At 42.0% G+C, this 21,159-nt stretch overlaps 1 protein-coding gene across 4 annotated transcripts in view; it reads right to left on the bottom strand.

Moving 5' to 3' along the window:
• PTBP2 (polypyrimidine tract binding protein 2) overlaps positions 1–20,895 on the bottom strand; it is a 75,646-nt gene extending 54,751 nt beyond the window's left edge. For 2 of the 4 annotated variants that reach the window (XM_089515662.1, XM_089515660.1), the window contains exons 1-2: positions 20,722–20,895; positions 16,777–16,807 (exon numbers count right to left, since the gene is read on the bottom strand). In XM_089515662.1, the coding sequence (XP_089371788.1) occupies positions 16,777–16,807; positions 20,722–20,729 (39 nt within the window). In that variant the 5' untranslated portion in view covers positions 20,730–20,895. The remainder of the gene's footprint in view (positions 1–16,776; positions 16,808–20,721) is intronic. The other 2 variants (XM_089515663.1, XM_089515661.1) reach the window with 1 other exon arrangement.
• Positions 20,896–21,159: the final 264 nt, after the last annotated feature.

Below are 21,159 nucleotides of genomic sequence, written 5' to 3' on the forward strand. Positions count from 1 at the left end.
ATCTGTAAAAATAATTTCACACCGCATTTCATCCTTCAGAAAAACCTCTAAGTCAGTTTAAACATCCTGAATACATTTTAACATATTAAGAATAGGGGCAATTACAAAATAGGATTATAATTTTTAGAAAACCATTATAATTTTGGTACAGTGGGCCCTCTCCTTAGCTATTGCGGATCCCCCAGCATAAGGGAAAATCCGCCTATGCTCGAGCCCCATAGGAAATACAGTGCGCCCGCATCATACGTGGGTGCGCTTTATGCAGCTTTCAGCATATACTGAAAGCTGTGCTGGGAGAAGGGGCGGCACATCCCATAAGGGATAATGGGGTGCGTGCTTATGACGTGCGTGCGCAGCTGCGCTACCATGTGCATAAGCCCCATTCATTTAATAAATGGGGCTCGAGCATAGGCGGAATTCCCTTTACACGGGGGAGTCTGGAACAGATCCCCTGTGTAAAGGAAGGGCAGACTGTAATGGGGCGCGTGCATGTGGTGTAGCGGCACTTTCCTCCCAAAACGGCTTCTGCGTAAGCTGGAAGCCACGTAAAATGTGTCCACGCATGGTGCGGGCGCACTGTATAACATAGTGGTCTTAGTTGCCTGCCTAACAACCACCAATGACTAGTCCAGTCTTCTGAGACAGGGTTCCATAACCAATGTCATTTTTTAAAAAAATTACATTATTAAGCATGCTTCCCTTGGTAGCAGAACACAAAGCAAAGGCCTCTAATGGCCAGAAAAGGCAGGGAAATTCATACCAAAATAGATGGCTCATATATCCTGGTCCAGGGTGTGTTTAGCATTTTATAGGTAATAATCAATTACCTATGGGCCCAGGACAATCAAAAAGCCCACCATCATGTTAACAAGCTTTGTGCATTTTTTTTAAAAAAAAATGTTTTACTGGAACAGCATAAGCAGACATTAAATGCAACAAAATATGATTATTAAATTAATTACTTAAAAAGTCTGTTGTGATCCAATCTTACATGCATGCAAAATACATTTAATAAATTGATCATTTTTACTAAGATACTAGGCATTTGTACATCCCCATGAACCTTTTCAGTTAGCTGATCCATTTTTGGCATTTTAGCAGATTCATCTTAACTGCAGAAATCCTCACTATTATAAACCTACTCTTTGGGAGTTGGTGGGTTTTAATGCATTTTTGTATTTTATGAAAAAGATTATAGTTGACATTGACTAAATCTTTGATATCATGACCTGCATTCAAATCCAGATATATAACCCAGTTTGGATTTTTTAAAAGCAAAATTTCATATAAAACATAGTAACAGCTATTTGGTTTGGATCTAAACTATTTGAAGGATCATATTTCCCTATAAGAGCCCATTAGAGCACTAAGATCTTCAGGAGAGGCCTTTCTCTCTTTCCCACTATCTTCTAATGCTAGTTTGGTGTGAACATAAAATAACCTTTTTAGTGCCTACTGCCAGACTTTAGGAACACTAAGATGCTTCTCTCTTTGCTCTCCTTCAACCCTCAAGTAAAAACCTTCTTATTCTATCAGGCTTTTAGAAAATTGACTGTGGGGCAAAACATTTGTGCCAACTTGGGGATAGCGTCAGAGTACGGCATGTAGATGCCGCAGGCTCTGAAGCCACCCTCAAGCTAGTGTCACGCCGTGTGCCCAACCACATGGCAGGCAGGTTTGCGGCGCTCCAGCAGAAGAAAAGTCAGCAGCAGAAAAGTCAGCTTTTTGCCGGCTCAAAAAGGAGCAGCATTTTGCCATTCCTTTTTGTGTCAGCAAAAAGCCGGGTTGGGGATGTGGTGTGCAGTTGCTGTGGCCCCAACCTGGCATCCACAGGGTCTGTTTTGGCTCTGTGATTAGGGTTGTCATTTGTCCCGGAAAACTGGAAAAATCCCAGATTAAAGAGTCTGAAAAATGTCCTAGCCAGCTGGACCAGTTGAAGCTGCAGATCCTTGATTATTCAAGGCACTAGTGACAAAATTAATCATCCCAACCTTGAGGGTCTGGGTGGTACTAGACAGGAGCGCCAAACCCAGAAGTCAGAAGGTGGGAAGAGAAAGGAAAGGAGGAGAACAAACAGTCTGAGCAGAAGAGGGCTCGTGTTGCATCCTGGTAAGTGTGTGGCAACGCTGCTGCAAGAGTAGGAGGGAGTTCCTCTTATTTTGGTGGCTGCTTAGGAGCTTCCCTCCACCCCATCCCATAGAAGTGAAAAGAAAAAAATTTCTTTCCAAGCAGCTCTACTTCACAGACATAGGTTTAATTTGCACTGCAAACATAATTCAGCTTGATGCCTGCCATGGCTCATTGTGAAGGAATTCAAGGATTTGTAGTTTTGTGATGTCTGTCAATGTGCCCAGAATGTAAATTGATGGAAATATATAAATGAACAACAATAACAACAAAACAACTGAAATATGCAATAAAATAATGTTAAATGTCAATATGTGGTGTCTTGGGGGGGATGTTTTGGGAGAAGAGGTTTGACAAACTGCCCAATCCAACCCTATATACTTTTGTCCCAGTTTTGTGGAAGAGAATTATGAGAACCCTAACTGGGATGGACTTTTAATGGAGTTGTTTTAGTTGTCTTTATATGGTTGTTTAATGAATTTTAAGGGTTTTAATTTTACATATTATTTCCTTTTAAAATAAAATTTACATGTATACTTATTTACTGATGTCTTCATATAATTTTTAAATTGTACTATTTTTAGTAAGTTGTAAACTGCCTTGAGTCCCATTATAAGGGAAAAGATTAAAATAAATAAACATTACTGTCAATAAAATTATAGCATAAGCCAGAAGTCAGCCAATTGCATTTTAAAATCCAAATGCAACTTGAATGTCAATTTTGGGGGAAGGAGAACAGGATATAAATAAAGTTAACACTGGTGGTGGTGATGGTGATGATGATGAGGAGGAGATTATAACTCTGAAGAACAAGGGCAAAAAATGTATGGCTTTTGAAATAAAATCAAGATGTCATCTCATACAATTTTATTTTGATCCTCATTTACACAGATCCTTTAATCTAAGGTGCTTTCCAAATTATGTACTATGGTCACTGGTCCCATTATTAACAGCTCAATTAATAACTGAGAAACAAAGGCCAGCCCTGGCTACTTCTTCCTTTTAATTTTGGAATACACTTGTCCCTCCACGTTTGTGGCTTTCATTTTTGTGGATCTTATTAATATGTTTTCACTATGAATATCTAGTTCCCCTAGTGCAACTATATGGTCAATTTTAACCAAAAGTTGTACTGAAGGACCTAGAGATTCCTAGAAAGAATACTCCACTAGGCATTTGTAGCTGCTCCAGCACAATTCTGTGGTCACTGTCTGGAAGATGTTGACCACAGAGTTGCACTGCAGGACCTAGAGATTCCTACAGAGGTGTTCTCTCAGGTAAAAACATAATGTTTTTGTTATTTGCATTTTTCCACATTCAGAGAGGTCCTGTGCCCCTAGCCCCAGCAAATGTGGAGGGACAATTGTATTTGTCCACTGGTTTTTTTGTCATGATTCTTACTTGAGTTGTGTCTGGTTCCTTGCTGTATTTGTCAAGGGAATATGCTAAACAATCCCACAGTATTAAACAAAAACGTCAGTTCAACTCTATCAAATGTCTAAGCAGCATCCAAAGAGTTTAAATATACATTTAGTGTACATTTGTATCTTTCCTCATGTGTGCTTAATTGTCAGACTCTTCTAAATCCCATTTAATAGGATTGACACGATTAGCAATGATACTAATTTAGCTTCTAGAACAGTAATGATAAAAAGAAATAAGGAGAGAGAATAATAATATGGCCTGTATGATGTAACACTAATAAGTTTTGCTTTAGGTCTGTCTGTAAAATCTAACAGCCTATCAAGTTTTGCTTTGTGAATTAAAACTGTTTTAGTTTGGTTCCAAGTATGTAGAACAGCATTCTGTTTCCCAACAGCTACCCAAGGCCCAAATGAAGCCCAGAAATAGGACATCTTTCTGGTCACTTCCCCAACAAGTGATAAATGACTTCCCATGGTCTCTGATACTGGAAGGAATAACCACCATGAATTCATCTAGCCCTCTTTACAGCTGTCCAGATGTTAGCCATCACTACAACTCATGGAAGCCAATTTCATTATACCATCACACCCTATGATTCTCAACATCAAATTTGTCTTTTTCACATCACTTACATACTGGGTCAACATTTTCCACAAGGTGTTTTGTCTCAAATCTATAAACAACTTATCTGTTTCAGATCTTGAAAGAGAGAGAGAGAGAGAGAGAGAGAGAGAGAGAGAAGCTGATTTGACACTGGTTGTCAAGTAGAAAACGCAGACCATTCCACAGCTTGCTGTGAAGAATGTGCTTGGCACTTTGAAGATAAAATTGTGCAAGATCTGTCCCAACTTGGATCCTACAGTTGCTAAGCTCCAGTGGATGTAACCTTGACTGCTACTTACTGGATATTTTTCAAATTGTACAGCCTGAGGATGTGCACAGGATCTTTGGAGTGGCAAGAGCCACCACATGTGTGCTACACTCTTCTCCTTCCTGGTTTATTAAACAGGACGGAAGGAGACTGGCTGAGATGGTGAATGGGGTAATCAATGCCTCCTTACAACAAGGCAGAGTCCCAACTCGCCTAAAGGATGCAGTTCCAGAGATTTCTGGATGAAACAGATTATCTAGATCTATTTCAATCCAATTTCAGGCATGGCAGCTTTGGTCATCTTGGTAATAACCCATGCACTGAACTGGACAGGGGGAGTATATTCTTGTTGCTTCAGCTGGACCTCTCAGCAGCTTTCAATACCATCAACTATGGCATCTTCTGGGCTGTCTCCTTGGGATGGAAATCAGAAGCAATGTTTTCAGTGATTCTGTTCCTCCCTAGAGGGTGAACCCAGAAGGTGGTGCTAGGGGACTCCATATTCCTAACCATTGACATCTTCATAGTTATGTTTTGTTCTCCATGCTATTGAAGATATATGTGAAACTGCTGGAAGAGGTCATCCAGATTTTGGGGGTGTAGTATCCTCAGTATATAGATGACACCCAACTCTACAACTCATTTCCACCCCAATCCAATGAGGCTATCTTAGTCCTAAACCAGCATCTATCATCAGTAATGGGCTGGATGAGAACAAACAAATTGAAACTTAATCCAGACAAGATTAAGTAGAGGTACCCCTGGTCCATTGAAAAGGCAGAGCAGGGAATAGGGATTCAGCTTCTGTTAGATGGAGTTACACTCCCCTGGTTCACATTTTGAATGTGCTCCTGGACTCAGTTTTGAACTGGGAGGCCCAGGTTTCTCAGGTGCCCAGGAGTTCTTTTGCATATTTAAAGCTTGTAAGCCAATTGCTCCAAATACTTGAGATGTTGGATCTGGCCACAGTGGAATTTGTGTTAGTTACATTCTGTTAAATTACAGTCAGCCCTCCATATCTATCGATTTTTTTTAATCCACAGCTTGAAAATATTTTTTAAAATACATACATTCCAAAAACCAAACCATAATTTTGCCATTTTATATAAGGGACACCATTTTACAATGCTACTGTATTTAACGGGACCCGAGCATCCATAGATTTTGGTATCCATGAGGGACCTTGGAACCAAACACCAACGTATTGTAACACACTCTTGTAGCTGCCTTTGAAGAGTGTTTGGAAACTTCAGCAGGTCCAAAGAACTGCAGCCAGACAATTAACCAGGGCAGGTTACAGAGACCATAATATACCCTTGTTAAAACAGCTCCTTGGCTACCAATTTGTCTCTGGACACAATTCAAAGAATTGGCTATGACCTATGAAGCCCAGGCTATCCGGCAAAACCTATCTGTATGAGCCTGCCTGGGCCCTTGGTGGGGAAGCAAGAGAGGGCCTTCTCGTAGCTGCCCCTAGACTTTAGAACTCCCATCCCAGGGGGGCCTTCCTTGTTGTTCTGCCTTTTTTCCTACTGACATGCTTTTAAAACAAAGTTTTTAAAAGAATGGACTATGATATGCTGTATTGTTTTAAACAGAACTGTTTTTGATAGCTTTTTAATCTTTAAACTTGAGGTCTGAATTGTTTTAATACAGCAAATAGTTTAGCTCTATTTTATTATTGTTCGCTACTACTACTACTACTACTACTACTACTACAAGAGGCAGGCAACGGTAAACCACCTCTGAATAAATACTGCCAATCAAACCCTGTGATAGGGTCACCATAAGTTGGAACTGACTTTAAGGCCTATAATATCATCATACTTTAGACATTTCAGGGGAAGACATGACTCATTAGAAAAGTTGGAAAGCAGCAAAAAAGAAGAAAGAAAGAAAGAAAGAAAGAAAGAAAAGAAAAGAAAGATCAGATTTTGGATGATAAAATCAAGGAAGCCATGGACCTAAGTTTGCAAGACCCAAAGAGGGCTGTTGATAGTAGAATCTCTTGGAGGTCTTTCATTCACAGGGATGACCCTGTGCCTGGCATATAACAAATGCACATGGCTTTAGAGGATAAACATGCTTCAAGAAGACTTTTTTTCCTGGTTGTAACAAAATGAATATATTTGTTTGTGTCTGAGGTCTGCAAAATTGGCAGGTGCTGCACATTACCTATCCTGCTGTATGGTGTCAAACACTGCTGAGAGATTCAGAAGTATTGGGTTTAGATTGTGCTTGTCCTTCTCCTTCTATGAGGATCATAACAAAGTAATCAGTGCAGTTTCAGCATTGAAACCAAGTCAGAATTCAGACTGACACTGAACAGGAAAATTAATATGATTCAAATATGATTTAAGTTATATAGATACCACCCCTTATACCACCTTTTCTTCAAAACAAAACATTTATAATTCCCCATTAATATCGACTGTCTTTAGGGTCTATGAGAGGTTCATTTAAGAATTGTGTCACAGCCACCTCCATTCAAGGTGACTAGCCCCAATCTCTTGCACAGAGAGGTATTAATTACCACCTGAATCTGTCAAATCAAATGTCAGTTGTGGGTGCCATCCAAAGGAAGGCACTGTGCAGACAAAGCACAGGTTGTATTCCTTCAAAAATATTTCTCATCTCTTTATGATGCAGTAACAAAGTACATACATTCAGTTAAAAAAGGACGGGACACACAAACTTATTATTTATATTCTCCCTCTTGATACAAATATCCACTAGAAACCTCAGGTCTATCAACACAAATGGGGCTGCAAGCCAAAGTACTCTGCAGTGGTAACAAATGAGGAAAATCTCACTCAAACCAAAAGCACCTTCTTCCCTCCAAAATACATCAATAAACAAGAGAAGCAAGCAGAACACTGAAACCCTCATGTTGATTGAGGTTTGGCTCCCTTTCCTGTCACACTAAAAAAGTAAGTTCTACCTAAAACAATCTCTCAGTATTTACAAGTTGTAAGATCTTCCACAGGTTAAGTAAGAGACCCATGCTGGCCAAAAATCATGTTAAAATTCCAATCAACAGAAAAAGACAACATTGAGCACAATGACTTTTGCTGTAAAAAAACACATCATTCTCCATCTATTGGTACTGAGATTTCAGATTTCTGGCCACGGTGACACATATCTTAGTTACATCCCAGTTGGATGACTGTGCTGTGCTTTAAGTGGGATTGCCTTTGAAGAATACTTAGAACTTCAACTGGTCGAAAGAGCTGCAGCCAGATTAGTAATGGGTACTGGTTACAGGGAGTACACAATTCCCTGTTGCACCAGTTCTACTGGATGCCAGTCTGTTTCTGGGCACAGTTTAAGGTGCTGGTTATGACTTTAAAAGCCCTACGTGACTCAGGTCCAAGTAATCTGAAAGACTGCACTCACAAGTGCATCTGGTGGAAACACAGGAGAGAGTCTTCTGAGTGGCTCTCCCCAGGTTCTGGAACTGCCTTCCCAAAGAAGTCAGACTGGCACTCTCCCTACTTTCTTTTTCCAGGAGAGCTAAGACTTGCATTTGATGAGTGATTATGTAAGGCCCATCTTACATAATGTGAAAGATATTGCTAATTTTTGTGCTGGTGTGTGTATGCGTTTAAATAATGTATGTTTTAACCTGGCTTTGAATTTTTTTGATTCTTTGTATTTTAAAATTTATACCTTGTGCATTTTTGACAATATTTTTTAATCGCTGGAGGAAAAACTGGATAGAAATAAACCTGATAATAATACTGATCAAACACAACCAAAACCTTTGTTGAATGACAAGCATACGAGACAGATCAGAAAAGTAACTATACAAACTTACAAAAAGTAATTGGAAAAAAAATTCCAGTTTAAATTCCTAGATTGGGAGGCTAAATAGTATCCTAAAAATAATATTAGTTCTTCCAACAGGTGAACCTTCAAATGTAAACTTGGTTAGTGCACAATCAGTTTGAGAGTAGAGAGGATATAAATCCTAATTGTGGTGCGTTACAGATGGCCCACAAGGGGCCGTCTCGCGCTGCCACCGGTTGCAGCGTCCGGGAACCGCAGCAGCCAAACGGCACGGTTCCCGGACACTGCCAAGAAGGAGTGCGAAAATTGCGCTCCTTCTTGCTCCCCGGAAGAGGCACCGCAAAGTGCTAGTCACGCACTCACGGTGTCATTTCTGGGGCGCGATGTGCGGATGCACAGCGTCCGTTACGTCAAGATGGCGGCGGCCGTGTGGAACGGCCACCGCCATTTGTTACGGACAGAGTCCTTTTTTAAACTGGGACGTCCTGAGGATGTCCCAAATGGCGGTATGTAATCCGCCAATGATGGCATTTCTTTCATTTACTCACTCAGTCCCCTGATGGACATGTAGTCAGAGATAACATCCAATTAGCCACTATGAATTGCGGCCATTGTGATCAACTTTTTCTCTCTACCAGCAATCATACAGCCAAGTAACTCTTACTAAACATTTAATAGCGAAGCTGACACATTATATCAGGAATCTTCCAAAGACAGATACTATCCCCATAAAGCTAAGTCTGTACTTTACTCATGTCACTGTCACTGAACTATCAGAATGGGGGTGGAATAGAAACCATTAACTCAAAATCCTCTTTCCCTTTTTACCCAATTGCTGGTGGGCCTATCCTATTGCAATATGACAATGGGAACTGCAACAGAGTCTATTAGAAATTAACCCCCCCCCCCACCAGGATGGAGTCCACAGCAGACAAATGCTATGGCCTCTGTGAGACGTAAAAGAAACCCACTCCCAGCGGGTTCTTTTTGTGCATGCATGGGGTCCCACTGGCATCCTCGCGTGCAACAATGACGTCCGTGTGGGCCCTGTGCTGTGCAGATGTCATCATTGTGCACCCCGTATGAACGAACACATGCAATCGTGGCACACGAATGCGGACGCCCAGCCCTACAGAACCCTAATTTTGGCCCTAGGCCAGCACACAGTGCCAGTCTATACTGGGCCTAAGATAATAACCAATAGCTTAATGGAGGCATATGTTAATGGACATTTGTCACCTTTCTCATGTCAATGTTTATGTATTTTCTGCAAGTTCACAGTAAATATAAATGTAAAGGATATAACAGAAAATGAACACAGCAGTGGGGAAAGCTGTATCACTCTTCTGTCAATATTCTTCTATTCTTCTAAATATTCTAAAGACAGACAAGAATATCAAGGACAAAACGGTGGTAAACTCCATCTCTGTAATACTATCAAAACTTACTCCAACTTATACAGTTCACCAAAGTAGAAGCTTGATCAAATGTCATTCTGTTATTTGAAAAATTAGTGAACAAGCTAAGTTGTATCTTATTTCAGAAATTTTCACAATAAGAGACTGATCCCACTCCACTAAGGCTAGGTGAGTACTTTACTTATATCATTTCTGCTGAACTGCCAGGAAGGAATAGGATTCAGTGATTCAAAGTCCTCTTCTCCCCTACATTCAAATGCTGCTGTGTCTATATACATAATATAATTGTATGCAGAGGGACCTTGCAGCACTTCTGAGACTAACTGAGAAGGATAGAAGTTGATAGCATGAGCTTTTGTAGACTTCTTCAGATGCATCTTAGGAAGTAGGCTCAAATCTTCAAAAGCCCATGCTCACAGCTTTTATCCTTGTTAGCCTCAAAGGTGCTGCAAGATCCCTTTGCATACTGATTTTCCACACTAACATGGATGTCTTTGAATTCTATAGTATAAGTTTATTTTGGTTTACACATTATAAATTACTTGCAGTATAATCTTATTTTACAGACTTCTAAGACACTTTTTAGACCCGACATTATGCCAAGCACCAAAGAAAAACCCTGACTAAGGCGGGTTACAAACCGCCATTAGGGACGTCCTGATGACGTCCCAGTTTGGAAAAGGGGCGTCTCTTCTAGACGCCCCTTGCCCTAGCACGGACTCAGTCTGTACAAAATGGCAGCGCCCTGTTCATACGGGCACCGCCATTTTGACGTAACGGACGCTCTGCGTCCGCACGTGGCGCCCCGGAAGTGATGCCACGAGTGCACCCTTTGGCACTCGTGGCACCTCTCCCGGGGCCTGAGAAGGAGTGTGATTTCCACACTCCTTCTCTGCAGTGTCCGGGAGCCGCGCTATTTAAAGGCTGCGGCTCCCCGACACTGCAAGCGGCGGCGGAGGGAGAGCGCTGCAACCCGGCGGTTTGTAACCCGCCTAAATGAATATTTTACATTCATAGAAACACTGCATGCTGGCATTTGGGCCAGAACAGACAGGCCAAAATAAAGCTGCTTCGGGCCACTTTGGAGGTATACTGTTTAAATGGCACAGGCATCTTAAGAAGCCAGAAGCTGCGCTCCAGTCCTTAGGGCTGGAGCGTGGCTTTAGCTTGGCTTCTGGCCTCTTAGGATGCATCCATCATTTAAACAGTATATCTCCAAAGTTACCCGAAGCAGCTTTATTTTGGTCTGTCTGTTTGGACCCATTTGTTTCATTCTGTTCTCAATTTGCAGAATCTATCTTTCCTAATTTTTCCTCAGCTACAATGGGAAAAAAATAACACATTTTCACATCACTGAAACAGGTCCATTGAATCTCTCCAACTCTCTTTATTATAATAGGTCAAGTGATGACTCAGCCAACATTTAATCTCTAGAATTACTTTAATTACCAGGACAGCACAACACAGTCTTTAGGGTTTGTTTTGTTTTTTAGCAAGACAGAATAAAACTTTGACTTCCTACAGATTCAAATGAACACAGCTTCACTAAATTTTGAAATAATAGTAGTAAAATATTAGACATTGCATTTTCCCAGGATTAACCCTTACACTAGCAGAAAGGACATTCTAGTATCCCCAAACCATTTGTGGTTGCAGAATTTACACAGTACTAGAACTATGTAGTAGTTCGCCCTGGAGACCTCTCCCTCACTGGGCTGCCTACTCAGAGAAAGTCCAGCGAGGGACAGGCTTCCAAGGGCGCGTGTTCGCCCTGGAGACCTCGCCCTCGCTGGGTTTCCTCCTCAGAGAAACCCCAGCGAGGGACATGCTTCCAAGGGCGCGCATTCGCCCTGGAGACTCTCCCTTGCTGGGCTGCCTCCATGGCGGAAAGCCTAGCTGGGTAAAGGCTTCCAAGGGCATGCGTTCACCAGCAGCCTCTCCCCAGCTGATCTGTTCCCTTAAGTTGGACCCTCGACGTATCCACAGGTCATATACATACCCACATTTTTGGCCCCAAAAGTTGACCTCAACTTATACATGAGGCTGACTTATAGATGAGTATATACGGTAGTTACAGCTTGATATTATACACAATAGTTGCATCCACACAAAACATTAAGGCTGCAGCCTTAAGAATCCTGGGTTATGGTTCATAAGCAATAGCTTCAGAATCCAGAATGTGGAGCAGCTAAACTCATTGGGAACTTGGACAAAGGTATAGCATTATTCCCAAACCCAAACTCTTAGTTGACACCAAGTCTCCTTCCACTTATGCTTGTTGTTGTGTGCCTTCAAGTCATTTCCGACTTATGGCAACCCTAAGGTGAATTTATTATGTGGTTTTCTTGGCGAGGGTTGCCCTACTGATGAAAGGGTTGCCCTACTGAAAGCCATGCGGGAAGAAGGGGTGGCGTGTCTCATAGCGATGAATGGGGTGTGTGCCCGTGGTGAGCGTGCACCACTGCCCCACCACACATGATCCCCATTCATTTAAATGAGGCTTGAGCATAGGTGGTATTTCCTTTACATGGGGAGTCCAGAATGGATCCCCGTGTAAAGTAAGGGCGCACTGTATTTACGACAATTCCTGAGTAAGAGTCCACAAATTTGTATGATCAGTTTCAGTTACCATGCACGCAATGATTTCTATGCAAATAACGAGAAGAAATAATATGTTCAAATAGTTTGTAAAACAGAACTGTAAATCAACTTCCTGTCCTGTTTTGTTGATGGAGAAGGGAATAGCGAGAAGTTGATAAATGTAGTTTCTATGCCAAATCCAATCTAATAAACCTCATCTCACAATCTCAGCCTCTGTAATTCAGGCATGCTCATTCTTTATTTGTTCTATTGACTAAAACTCAGCAACAACTTGGAGATTGGTCCACAGATGTCCAAGAGGATAAGTAGGATGCAGAAAGGGTATATTCCAGAATCCTCTGACACATTCCAGCTAATTCTGGGATGTGTTCTTTAAAAACTAACTTTAAGACCCTAGATTGTCTTGTGTATAGTTCTAGATCAAAAAGGCCAAACCCATGATTAAAATCGATCACTTGCTTGAAGAAGAAGGCCTTTCCATATAGGCTTCCCAGGCATGTACATGTGAATAAAGAATCTATTCAGATTCTTAACCCTAGACCAGTTTCATTTTAAGTGAAGCCTGTGTAACACAATGAAACTATATTCAATCAAATGCCTTATTGATATCAATCAGCTGGATGGCTACCAGAAAATATTTTGTTTCCCAATACTGTATTACTGTAAATTAGGAACTGACATGTATTACTGTAGTTCAAATCATTTCCAGTTACAAGTCACTGTTAATGACTCATTCTGCTGTTTAAGAAGCAAGCCAAAAAATCCTCTGATCACAACTGTGCTGACATCACAATGATGCTACTCCAAATTAAACTACTGTATATACTCATGTATAAGTCTAGAAATTCAGGTTAAAAAATCGACCCCCCCCCCCAAAAAAAAACTGAGTCGACTTATCCATGGGTCAATGTAAGTACTGTATTTTAATACATATGGTGAAAGGCAAAAGTTTAATCTGCCCTGGAAGCACTGACCCCCTTCTACTCTCTCATCCGTCTAGCCTCTAGTATGTACACAAATAGTTATGCCTGCTGGAATTTTGTAAGTTCTTTTCCTTTACTTCGTCTTTTACATCTTTCATTACAAGTCAAGTTTTACCCTTGACTTATCCATGGGTCATATCAAAATCCATAATTTTGGCCCCAAAACTTGCCCTCGACTTATATATGAGGTCGACTTATAGTTGAGTATATACAGTATCTATGTACAACTGTCAGTTGAACTCTAAGAGGCACATTGCCAGATGGAATGACACATTTATATGCTTCTCAGAGGTAGCTGTTTTCAAGAACGTAAGAAAGGTATCCACCAATTCCATGCCATCTTTAAACTATACTATTACATGCTCTGCAATGAAAAATACTATTCCAAGCACTATTCTGAGTGTGTTGGCGTGCTCCCAAGTGCAAGTATCGTCATTTTACAAACATGGTGCTATGTCAGAACAAGATTTTTCTAAATCACATAAGTACAGTAGATACAATCGACAGGTAGATCTGAGTAATTTACAGTGGATTTGTCGGGATGTCTGTTGCTCAGTTTTTTTAAAAAGAGAATGTTATCTAGATCAGTTATAGCATTTTTCAAAGTAAGTCATATAGTTTTTCTGTTTCTGCTAAAATGAAGGTATTGAGAAAGATGGGGAGCTAGGATTCAATTTGTGTACAAGACCACGAACTATTCAGATACTGGGAAAAGGTGTGTGGGCCCATCATTTTCTTCTGGGCACCTCTTTTTCTTAGTTCTAAGTGTTAAGTCTCCCTGTCACGCCTGCTGACCCACTCTATTTCACAAGGTGGATTGATTTACATCAAGATGATGTAAATCACCAAAAGATTATTTAAATCACCAAATGAAAATCCCAGTTTAAATAAGTGATTTAACAGAGGTCTCCCCGATAAATCTTCAGTATCAGTAAAATATCTTTACAACTCAGGGTGCATCTATACTGTTGAAATAATGCAGTTTGATACCACTTTAACTGCCATGGCTCCATCCTACCAAATCCTGGGATCTGTAGTTATGTGAGGCACCAGATTCTTGGGCAGAGAAGATTAAAGACTCTATAAAACTACAAATTCCAGGATTCCATAGGATGGAACTACAGCACTTAAAATTGGTGCCAAACTGCATTATTTATACAGTGTAGATGCACACTGGGTAGTCTACATCTAGCAGGGAACAATTTGGGTGGTTTTTTTTAAAGACAACTTTCTGGCTATTAACTTAGGAAACAACAGTATATAATATGCTCATCATCTATATCAAGCTCTGTATGTACCGCATCAGTACACCAGAAATCATAAATAATAAATCATTCACACAAACAGAATAGCACTTAGGCCTAGTCCCTGTCACAGCAGGCCAACTGAATCAATGGAAATTTGATAAATCAAGCACTTAAGCAAGCTGCAATGAATCAGTAGGTCTGTTCTAGCTGGGACTAACAATTCCAAGGAACCTGTTTTGGTTCTAAACTAATGCCTTTTATCAATAACAAACTAGGTGAGGATAAACAAACTGAAGCTTAATCAAGCCAAGACAGAGATGGTCAGTATAGGGAATGGAAATTGAGCCTCTGTTGGATGGGGTTACACTCGCCATGAAATCTCAGGTTCATAGCTTGGGTATACTCCTTGATTCAAACCTGAACTTGTAAACACAGGTTTTTGTGATGCCAGGACAGTGGAAATACATGGTCTACCAGTCTGTTTCCAGACACAAATCAAATCACTGATTAAGTGCCATAAAGTTTGGGTCCAAATTATCATATTATTCCATATTAACTTGTTCAGGCTTTGAAATCTTCAGGGAAGGATCTTTTCTCAGTTTTATCAACATCTGGTGGGAATGTAGCTACCCTTATGCTCTGTATCTCCCCTCTTAAGACTAGCTCCCTATTTGGCCTCCTTCTGTCAAGATATAAAAATTTCATTAAACATTTTCACCAAGTGTTTGTGAGCTGACTGCTTTTAAGAAAAGCACATGTAATAGTGTGCTGTACTGTCTATTAATGGCCTGTTACAGACTGCCAAAATAAAGCTGCTTCGGGTCTCTTTGGAGGTATGCTATTTAAATGATGCATGGGTCCTAAGAGTCCGGAGGTCGCGCCAAGGCCACACTCCATTCCTAAGCACTGGAGTGCAGCTTTGGTGCAGCTTCCGGATTCTTAGGGTGCATGCATCATTTAAACAGCATATCTCCAAAGAGACCCAAAGCAGCTTTATTTTGGCAGTCTGTAACAGGCCAATATTTTAATAGTTATGCTTTAAATTGGTTTTAATTATACTGACAGTTAATTATATTTTAAGTTTTTGTAAATTTCTGCAGTTACCTGTGTTTACCCGTATCTGTTTTAATTTTTGTAAGCCACCTTGAATCCCAGTGCTGGGAAAAAGACAGGGTATAAATAAAGTAACAACAACTTAATTTATGCCTTAGTTTATTGAACTTAAACTTACATGTACAATGAATGCTTCACATTTGCTATCGCAGCTTTACTAGTTGTTGCTAGCTGTCCTTAAAAAACCTTACTTACATATAACCCAACTGCCCAGCCACTGGCATCAACGGGGCTTAAAGGTATATGATACCAGGTGGGGGTGGGTAGTATAGCAGACACAGAAGAGCTGTATGGATTCAGATGGTGGATCCTGAACCAGGCAACCAAATACCACAATTCAGACCATTTAGCTACCACAGTGTTTTGATACTACTGATATTAAAAATATACAGAAACATTCTAAACTTTACTTTTATTAACATATTATAATGTCAGAGCTTCCAAATATGACACAAGTGAGATTCTCAAAGTTTTCAAAATCTGGTAAATTTTATATCTTGTCTCTAGACATAATCTGTTCTCCTAGAGAATGCTGAACAACTTTCAAAAGCTTAATATTATCAGTATCTATACCCAGTATGTCAGATCATACATTCCTACCCTCTCTGCCCATAGTCCATGGATGTCTTTTTCCTTTTTATCGTCTGTTGCTTTCTGTTATGGAACATTACATGTCTATTGGCATTTAAAGATTAACTATAAATTGCAGTCCTCTGTAACAAGGGTTTGCAAACTTCAGACCCTGGTTATAAGAATCATCCTGCTCGTCATAAATGTATTTATTTATTTATTTATGGATGGTATTTATACCCCGCCCTTCAGCCCTAAAGGCTATCAGAGATGCTACAAATGCAAATGTAAGTGTGGTTCAGACATAACATTGATGTAAAACTGTAAGTCCTGGTTTACTCAGACCTCTGTTCTGCATGCAATGGCTAATTCCAGTTCATGAGAATCCAGAACACAGAATTTAGTTAAGAAATTAGTTTTAATACACAAAGTGAAGACAGGATGTGGCAAAAAACTTTTGCTTGATCACACATGGAATACCAAACCTTGTGATGTACTGAACCACACATATATTAAGCGCCAAAATTTTTATTTGCTGAAACGTCTTGAAAAAGCTTGACAGCTACCAGAGAGAATATCCTTTATACCAGTAACTTGATTATTTGATATTATCTATAAGGTTCATAGCCTACCTTCACACCAACTGCAACATCAGTGACAATGCTGAAAAAGAAAAAGAAGTTTTACTAGGAAACAATCACTTTTATTTCTTTTCCCCACTAAATAAAACGTTCTTCCTAACAAGATAGTTGATAGCTTGTTGTCCTGTGGTATCTCTTGATAACTGAAACAGACTTCTGGTTTTCCAATGCACTGCCATCATCATGGCATTAAAATATTGACTTAAAAGAGCTTAGACTTATTAATGGTAAAGTAAAATGGTGAAGGACTCCATTGGTGCCATTCATACAACTCAAATACTCTTGGTGACAATGGTAGGCACAAGAGATGAAGGGAAGTACAACAAAATTGCTTGACACCACATTTGTAAAACCATAAATGCTATAGGCTATATATTTAGGAAACGGTATGTAGTCAAGATGGATGTGTATGGCTCTGTAACAGAAGTAGGGAACTATGGCCTTCCAGATGTAGCTGAATTGCATCTCTCACAACTGCTCACCATTGGCTAAACTAAGGGGGTCTGATGGGAGCAGCAGTCCAACAATATGTGGATGCCCAGTTTCCCAACTCTCTCTTGGACATGGATTCTGATCCATCACTTCACAGCATAGCCCCCACTGAACTAGCAGCAATTTAAAAAATCCCAAAGTCACAAAGCAACATAATTTCCTATAAGTGTGATAGTTATAAATCCATCTTACACTGACTTGTCTCAGAAGACCCATTTCAACAAGGAAACTGTCACTAAACTGTTGTCATCATCATGCACTGTGATAAAAATAACCATTTGAATTGACTCACCCTCACATACACATAGTGTAACGTAATAAAAGCCATGATAAATTATACATCTTGGATTTTAGCAAAGCAGGACAAACTACCTGATAACGTTTGGAATTAGAGTGTGTATATACTGATACCCAGAGAATAATACAACTTGTTTATGGTAACATTCATTTCTTGAGATGTTTCACTTTACTCCTGCCATGAAGTCGACTAACTTTGTCATGTTCAGTAACGCTGGTTAAGTAAGTGCTATAACTTTACTTCAGTGGTTCTCTAATGGTGGGGTAGGACCCCCCCCCCCGGGGGGGGAGTTGATCAAGGGGGACACAAGACTTGGAGAACCTGATCCCTCAACTTCTTCCTCAACTTTTTATGTGTACAATTTACACATGCACTGAGTTAAATATTGAATTTACTAAAAGAAAACTGTTTTAATTTGAATGTTATTTCCTCATAAAATGTTAAAATATGAATATACACAAATGTGCAAATGAAAATATGCACACTAAATAAATAAAATCTTTTTATTCATACACTACATCAAGTTGGAGGGGGGCACAATGTCTGCATGTAGATGCACAGGGTGGTCCCAAGGGTAAATGTTTCAGTTATTGTCGTGTGCCTTCAAGTACTTTACAACTTACGGCAACCCTAAGGCAAACCTATCATGAAGTTTTCTTGGCAAGAAATGTTCAGAGGGGGTTTGCCATAGCCATCTTCTGAGGCTGAGAGGGTGTGACTTGCCCAGTGTGTTTACATGGCCAAGCTGGGCTTCGAACCCTGGCCTCCAGAGTAATGGTCCAACACTCAAATTACAACACTTCAGTAACCTGCTTATGTTGACAATATGCACAAGAATGGAGCAGCTTCATTTCAAAGGCAGGTTCATAGCCAAGACCAGGCCTCCAACAAACGGAGGGCCTCGTCTGAGGCATAGTCTTTGGGGTGTCGGACTACATCTCTGGAGAACAAGGTGTGATTCCCAACTTGGCCATGAAACCCAGTGGTGACCTTAGGCAAGTCACTCTCTCTCAGCCTCAGGGGAAGGCCATGGCAAACCCCTCTGAAAAATTTTATCAGGGAAATCACATAAGTTTGTCATAAGTTGGAAATGACTTGAAGGCATACCATTACCACAACTGCCTGTGGCATGATGGTGTTCCCCCTCCCAAGCTCTCCACTGCCAAGGCAGGCCCTGATGTTGTTGTCGTCGTTTCCACACAGCATGAACCCCTCTGTGGCTTTTCTCTGCCTGTTTCCTCCAGCATCTTTCTACCTCAGGAGGCCATGTCAAACCCCTTCTGAATGAAACTATTGAAAGCCACATGATATGTTCACCATGATATGTTCACCATATGACTTGAAGGCACACAACAACAACAACAACAACAACAACAACTGTCCGTCACACTCTGGAGTTTCTCCTCTCTGGAGGAAGACCCTGTTGTTGTTGTTGTTGTTGTTGTTGTTGTTGTTTCCACTGGGGCTGAGGCCTGGCCCCTTCCTTTTATTGCTTTTCTTTGCCTGTATCCTCCAGCATCCTTCTACCTGAAGGAAGGAAGGCCCATGAAGTAGCAAGCAACGCTCTCTCAGTCTCAGGAGGAAGGCCTTGGCAATCCTTTCTGAACAAATCCTGCCAAGAAAACCCCACAAAGTCAGAAACGACTTTAAGGCACACCACCACAACTGGAGTTTCTCCTCCCTCGTGAAAGGCCCTGTTGTTGTTGCTGAGGCCTGGCACCTTCCTCCTCTGTGGCTTTTCTTTGCCTGTATCCTCCAGCATCCTTCCACCTTAAAGGAAGGAAGGATGGCCATGAAGCAGCGAACCAAGATATCTCAGCCTCAGAGGGAAGACCATGGCAACCCCCTCTGAACAAATCCTGCCAAGAAGACCACATGATAGGTTCATCATAAGTCAGAAATGACTAAGGCACACCATCACAACAACTGCCACACACTGGAGTTCCTCCTCCCTGGTGGAAGGCCCTGTTGTTGTTGTTGTTTCCACTGGGGCTGAGGCCATGAAACAGCAAGCCACACTCTCTCAGCCTCAGGAGAAAGGCCTTGGCAACCCCTTCTGAACAAATCCTACCAAGAAAACCCCATGGTAGATTCACTATAAGTTGGAAGCGACTTTAAGGCACACCACCACCACCATCACAACAACTGCCTGCCACACACTCCTCCCTGTTGGAAGGCCCTGTTGTTGTTGTTTTCACTATTGTAGGGGAGGAGGGTGCCAGGCCTCAGCAACGTCTTCCCTTTGCCTGCATCCTCCAGCATCCTTCCACCTTAAGGAAGGAAGGAAGGACACCACCACAACTAGAGTTCCTCCTCCTCCCTGGTGGAAGGCCCTGTTGTTGTGTTGTTTGTTGTTTCCACACATGCCTGAGGCCTGGAACATCCTGTATGGCTTTCCTTTGCCTGTATCTTCCAGCATCCTTCTACTTTGAAGGAAGGAAGGAAGGAAGGAAGGAAGGCCATGAAGCAGCAAGCCACTCTCTCTCAGCCTCAGGGGGAAGGCCAAGAAACCCCCATGATAAAGTCAGAAACGACTTTCCAAGGCACACAACCACAACAACTGCCTGCACACGCTGGAGTTCCTCCTCCTCCTCCTCCCTGGTGGAAGGCCCTATTGTGATTGTGATTGTTGTTGTTTCCACTGCTGAGGCCTGGCCCCTTTCTCCTCTATGGCTTCCCTTTGCCTGTATCCTCCAGCAGCATCCTCCCACCTTAAGACAGGCCCATGAAGCCACACAGTCTTGCCTCTCTCAACCAGGCCTTGGCAAACCAAGCCACCCAGCCCTCCATGCCCTTTCTTCCCCTCTCCCTTGGGAGGAGGAGCTGCCAGGGGAACAAAAGAGCTTCCCTCCCTGGTCCCTCCTCAAGTGGCAGAAGGCAGGGGCTCCTCCTAGCAGAGGGGGGCCCTCTGGGGAATGGGCCCTCCGCTGCCTCCCAAGGCCTCCTCTTTCCCCTTAGGCCTGCAGCGAGGAGGAAGGGCTACTCATGGCAAGGGATGCGCTGCCTCCTTCCCTCCTTTAGGCCAAAGAGTGGAGAAGAAGGAGGCGGCGGGAGCTCTCTCTTCTCCTCCTCCTCCTCCTCCCTCTTTCCCTCTCCTCCTCCTCCTTCCTGGAGGGTCTCCATCCCTCCTTCCCTCACTCACTCACCCGTCCATCGCCGAGCAGGACAATAAAAAAGGCGCAGGCGACCAAGGGAGGGAGGAGGGGGGCAGGGCAGGGAGCCGCGCAGGTAAGGCGAGTGGCGAGACTAGGGAGCGACAAAATGGCGGACGGGCCCCCGACGGAAACAGCCGAAGGTTGCCGAACGCTTGCTGCTGCCGGGGGCCGGCGACGACGACGACGAGCGCCTTTGTTCTCGCAGTGCGCAGGCGCGAGTTGCTGGCATCCTGAGCATGCGCAGTCCGCGCCGGTGAAGGTTTTTGTGGGGGGTTTTGCCCTCACTAGGCTAATAGGGAGGAAGTGAGGGCAAAGGAAAATGGGACACGACAAAGAAAGAAGGGGGAGGGGAGGAAAAAAGGGGTGGAGTGTGTTTGTTTTGTTTAGAGCTGGGCGTTCAGTCAGTGAGGAGGACGGCTGTGTGTGTGA

The sequence above is a fragment of the Sceloporus occidentalis genome, unplaced genomic scaffold (assembly GCF_023333645.1).
Source record: "Sceloporus occidentalis isolate IW3139 unplaced genomic scaffold, rSceOcc1.0.p SCAF_3, whole genome shotgun sequence".
Classification (NCBI taxonomy): Eukaryota; Metazoa; Chordata; class Lepidosauria; order Squamata; family Phrynosomatidae; genus Sceloporus; species Sceloporus occidentalis.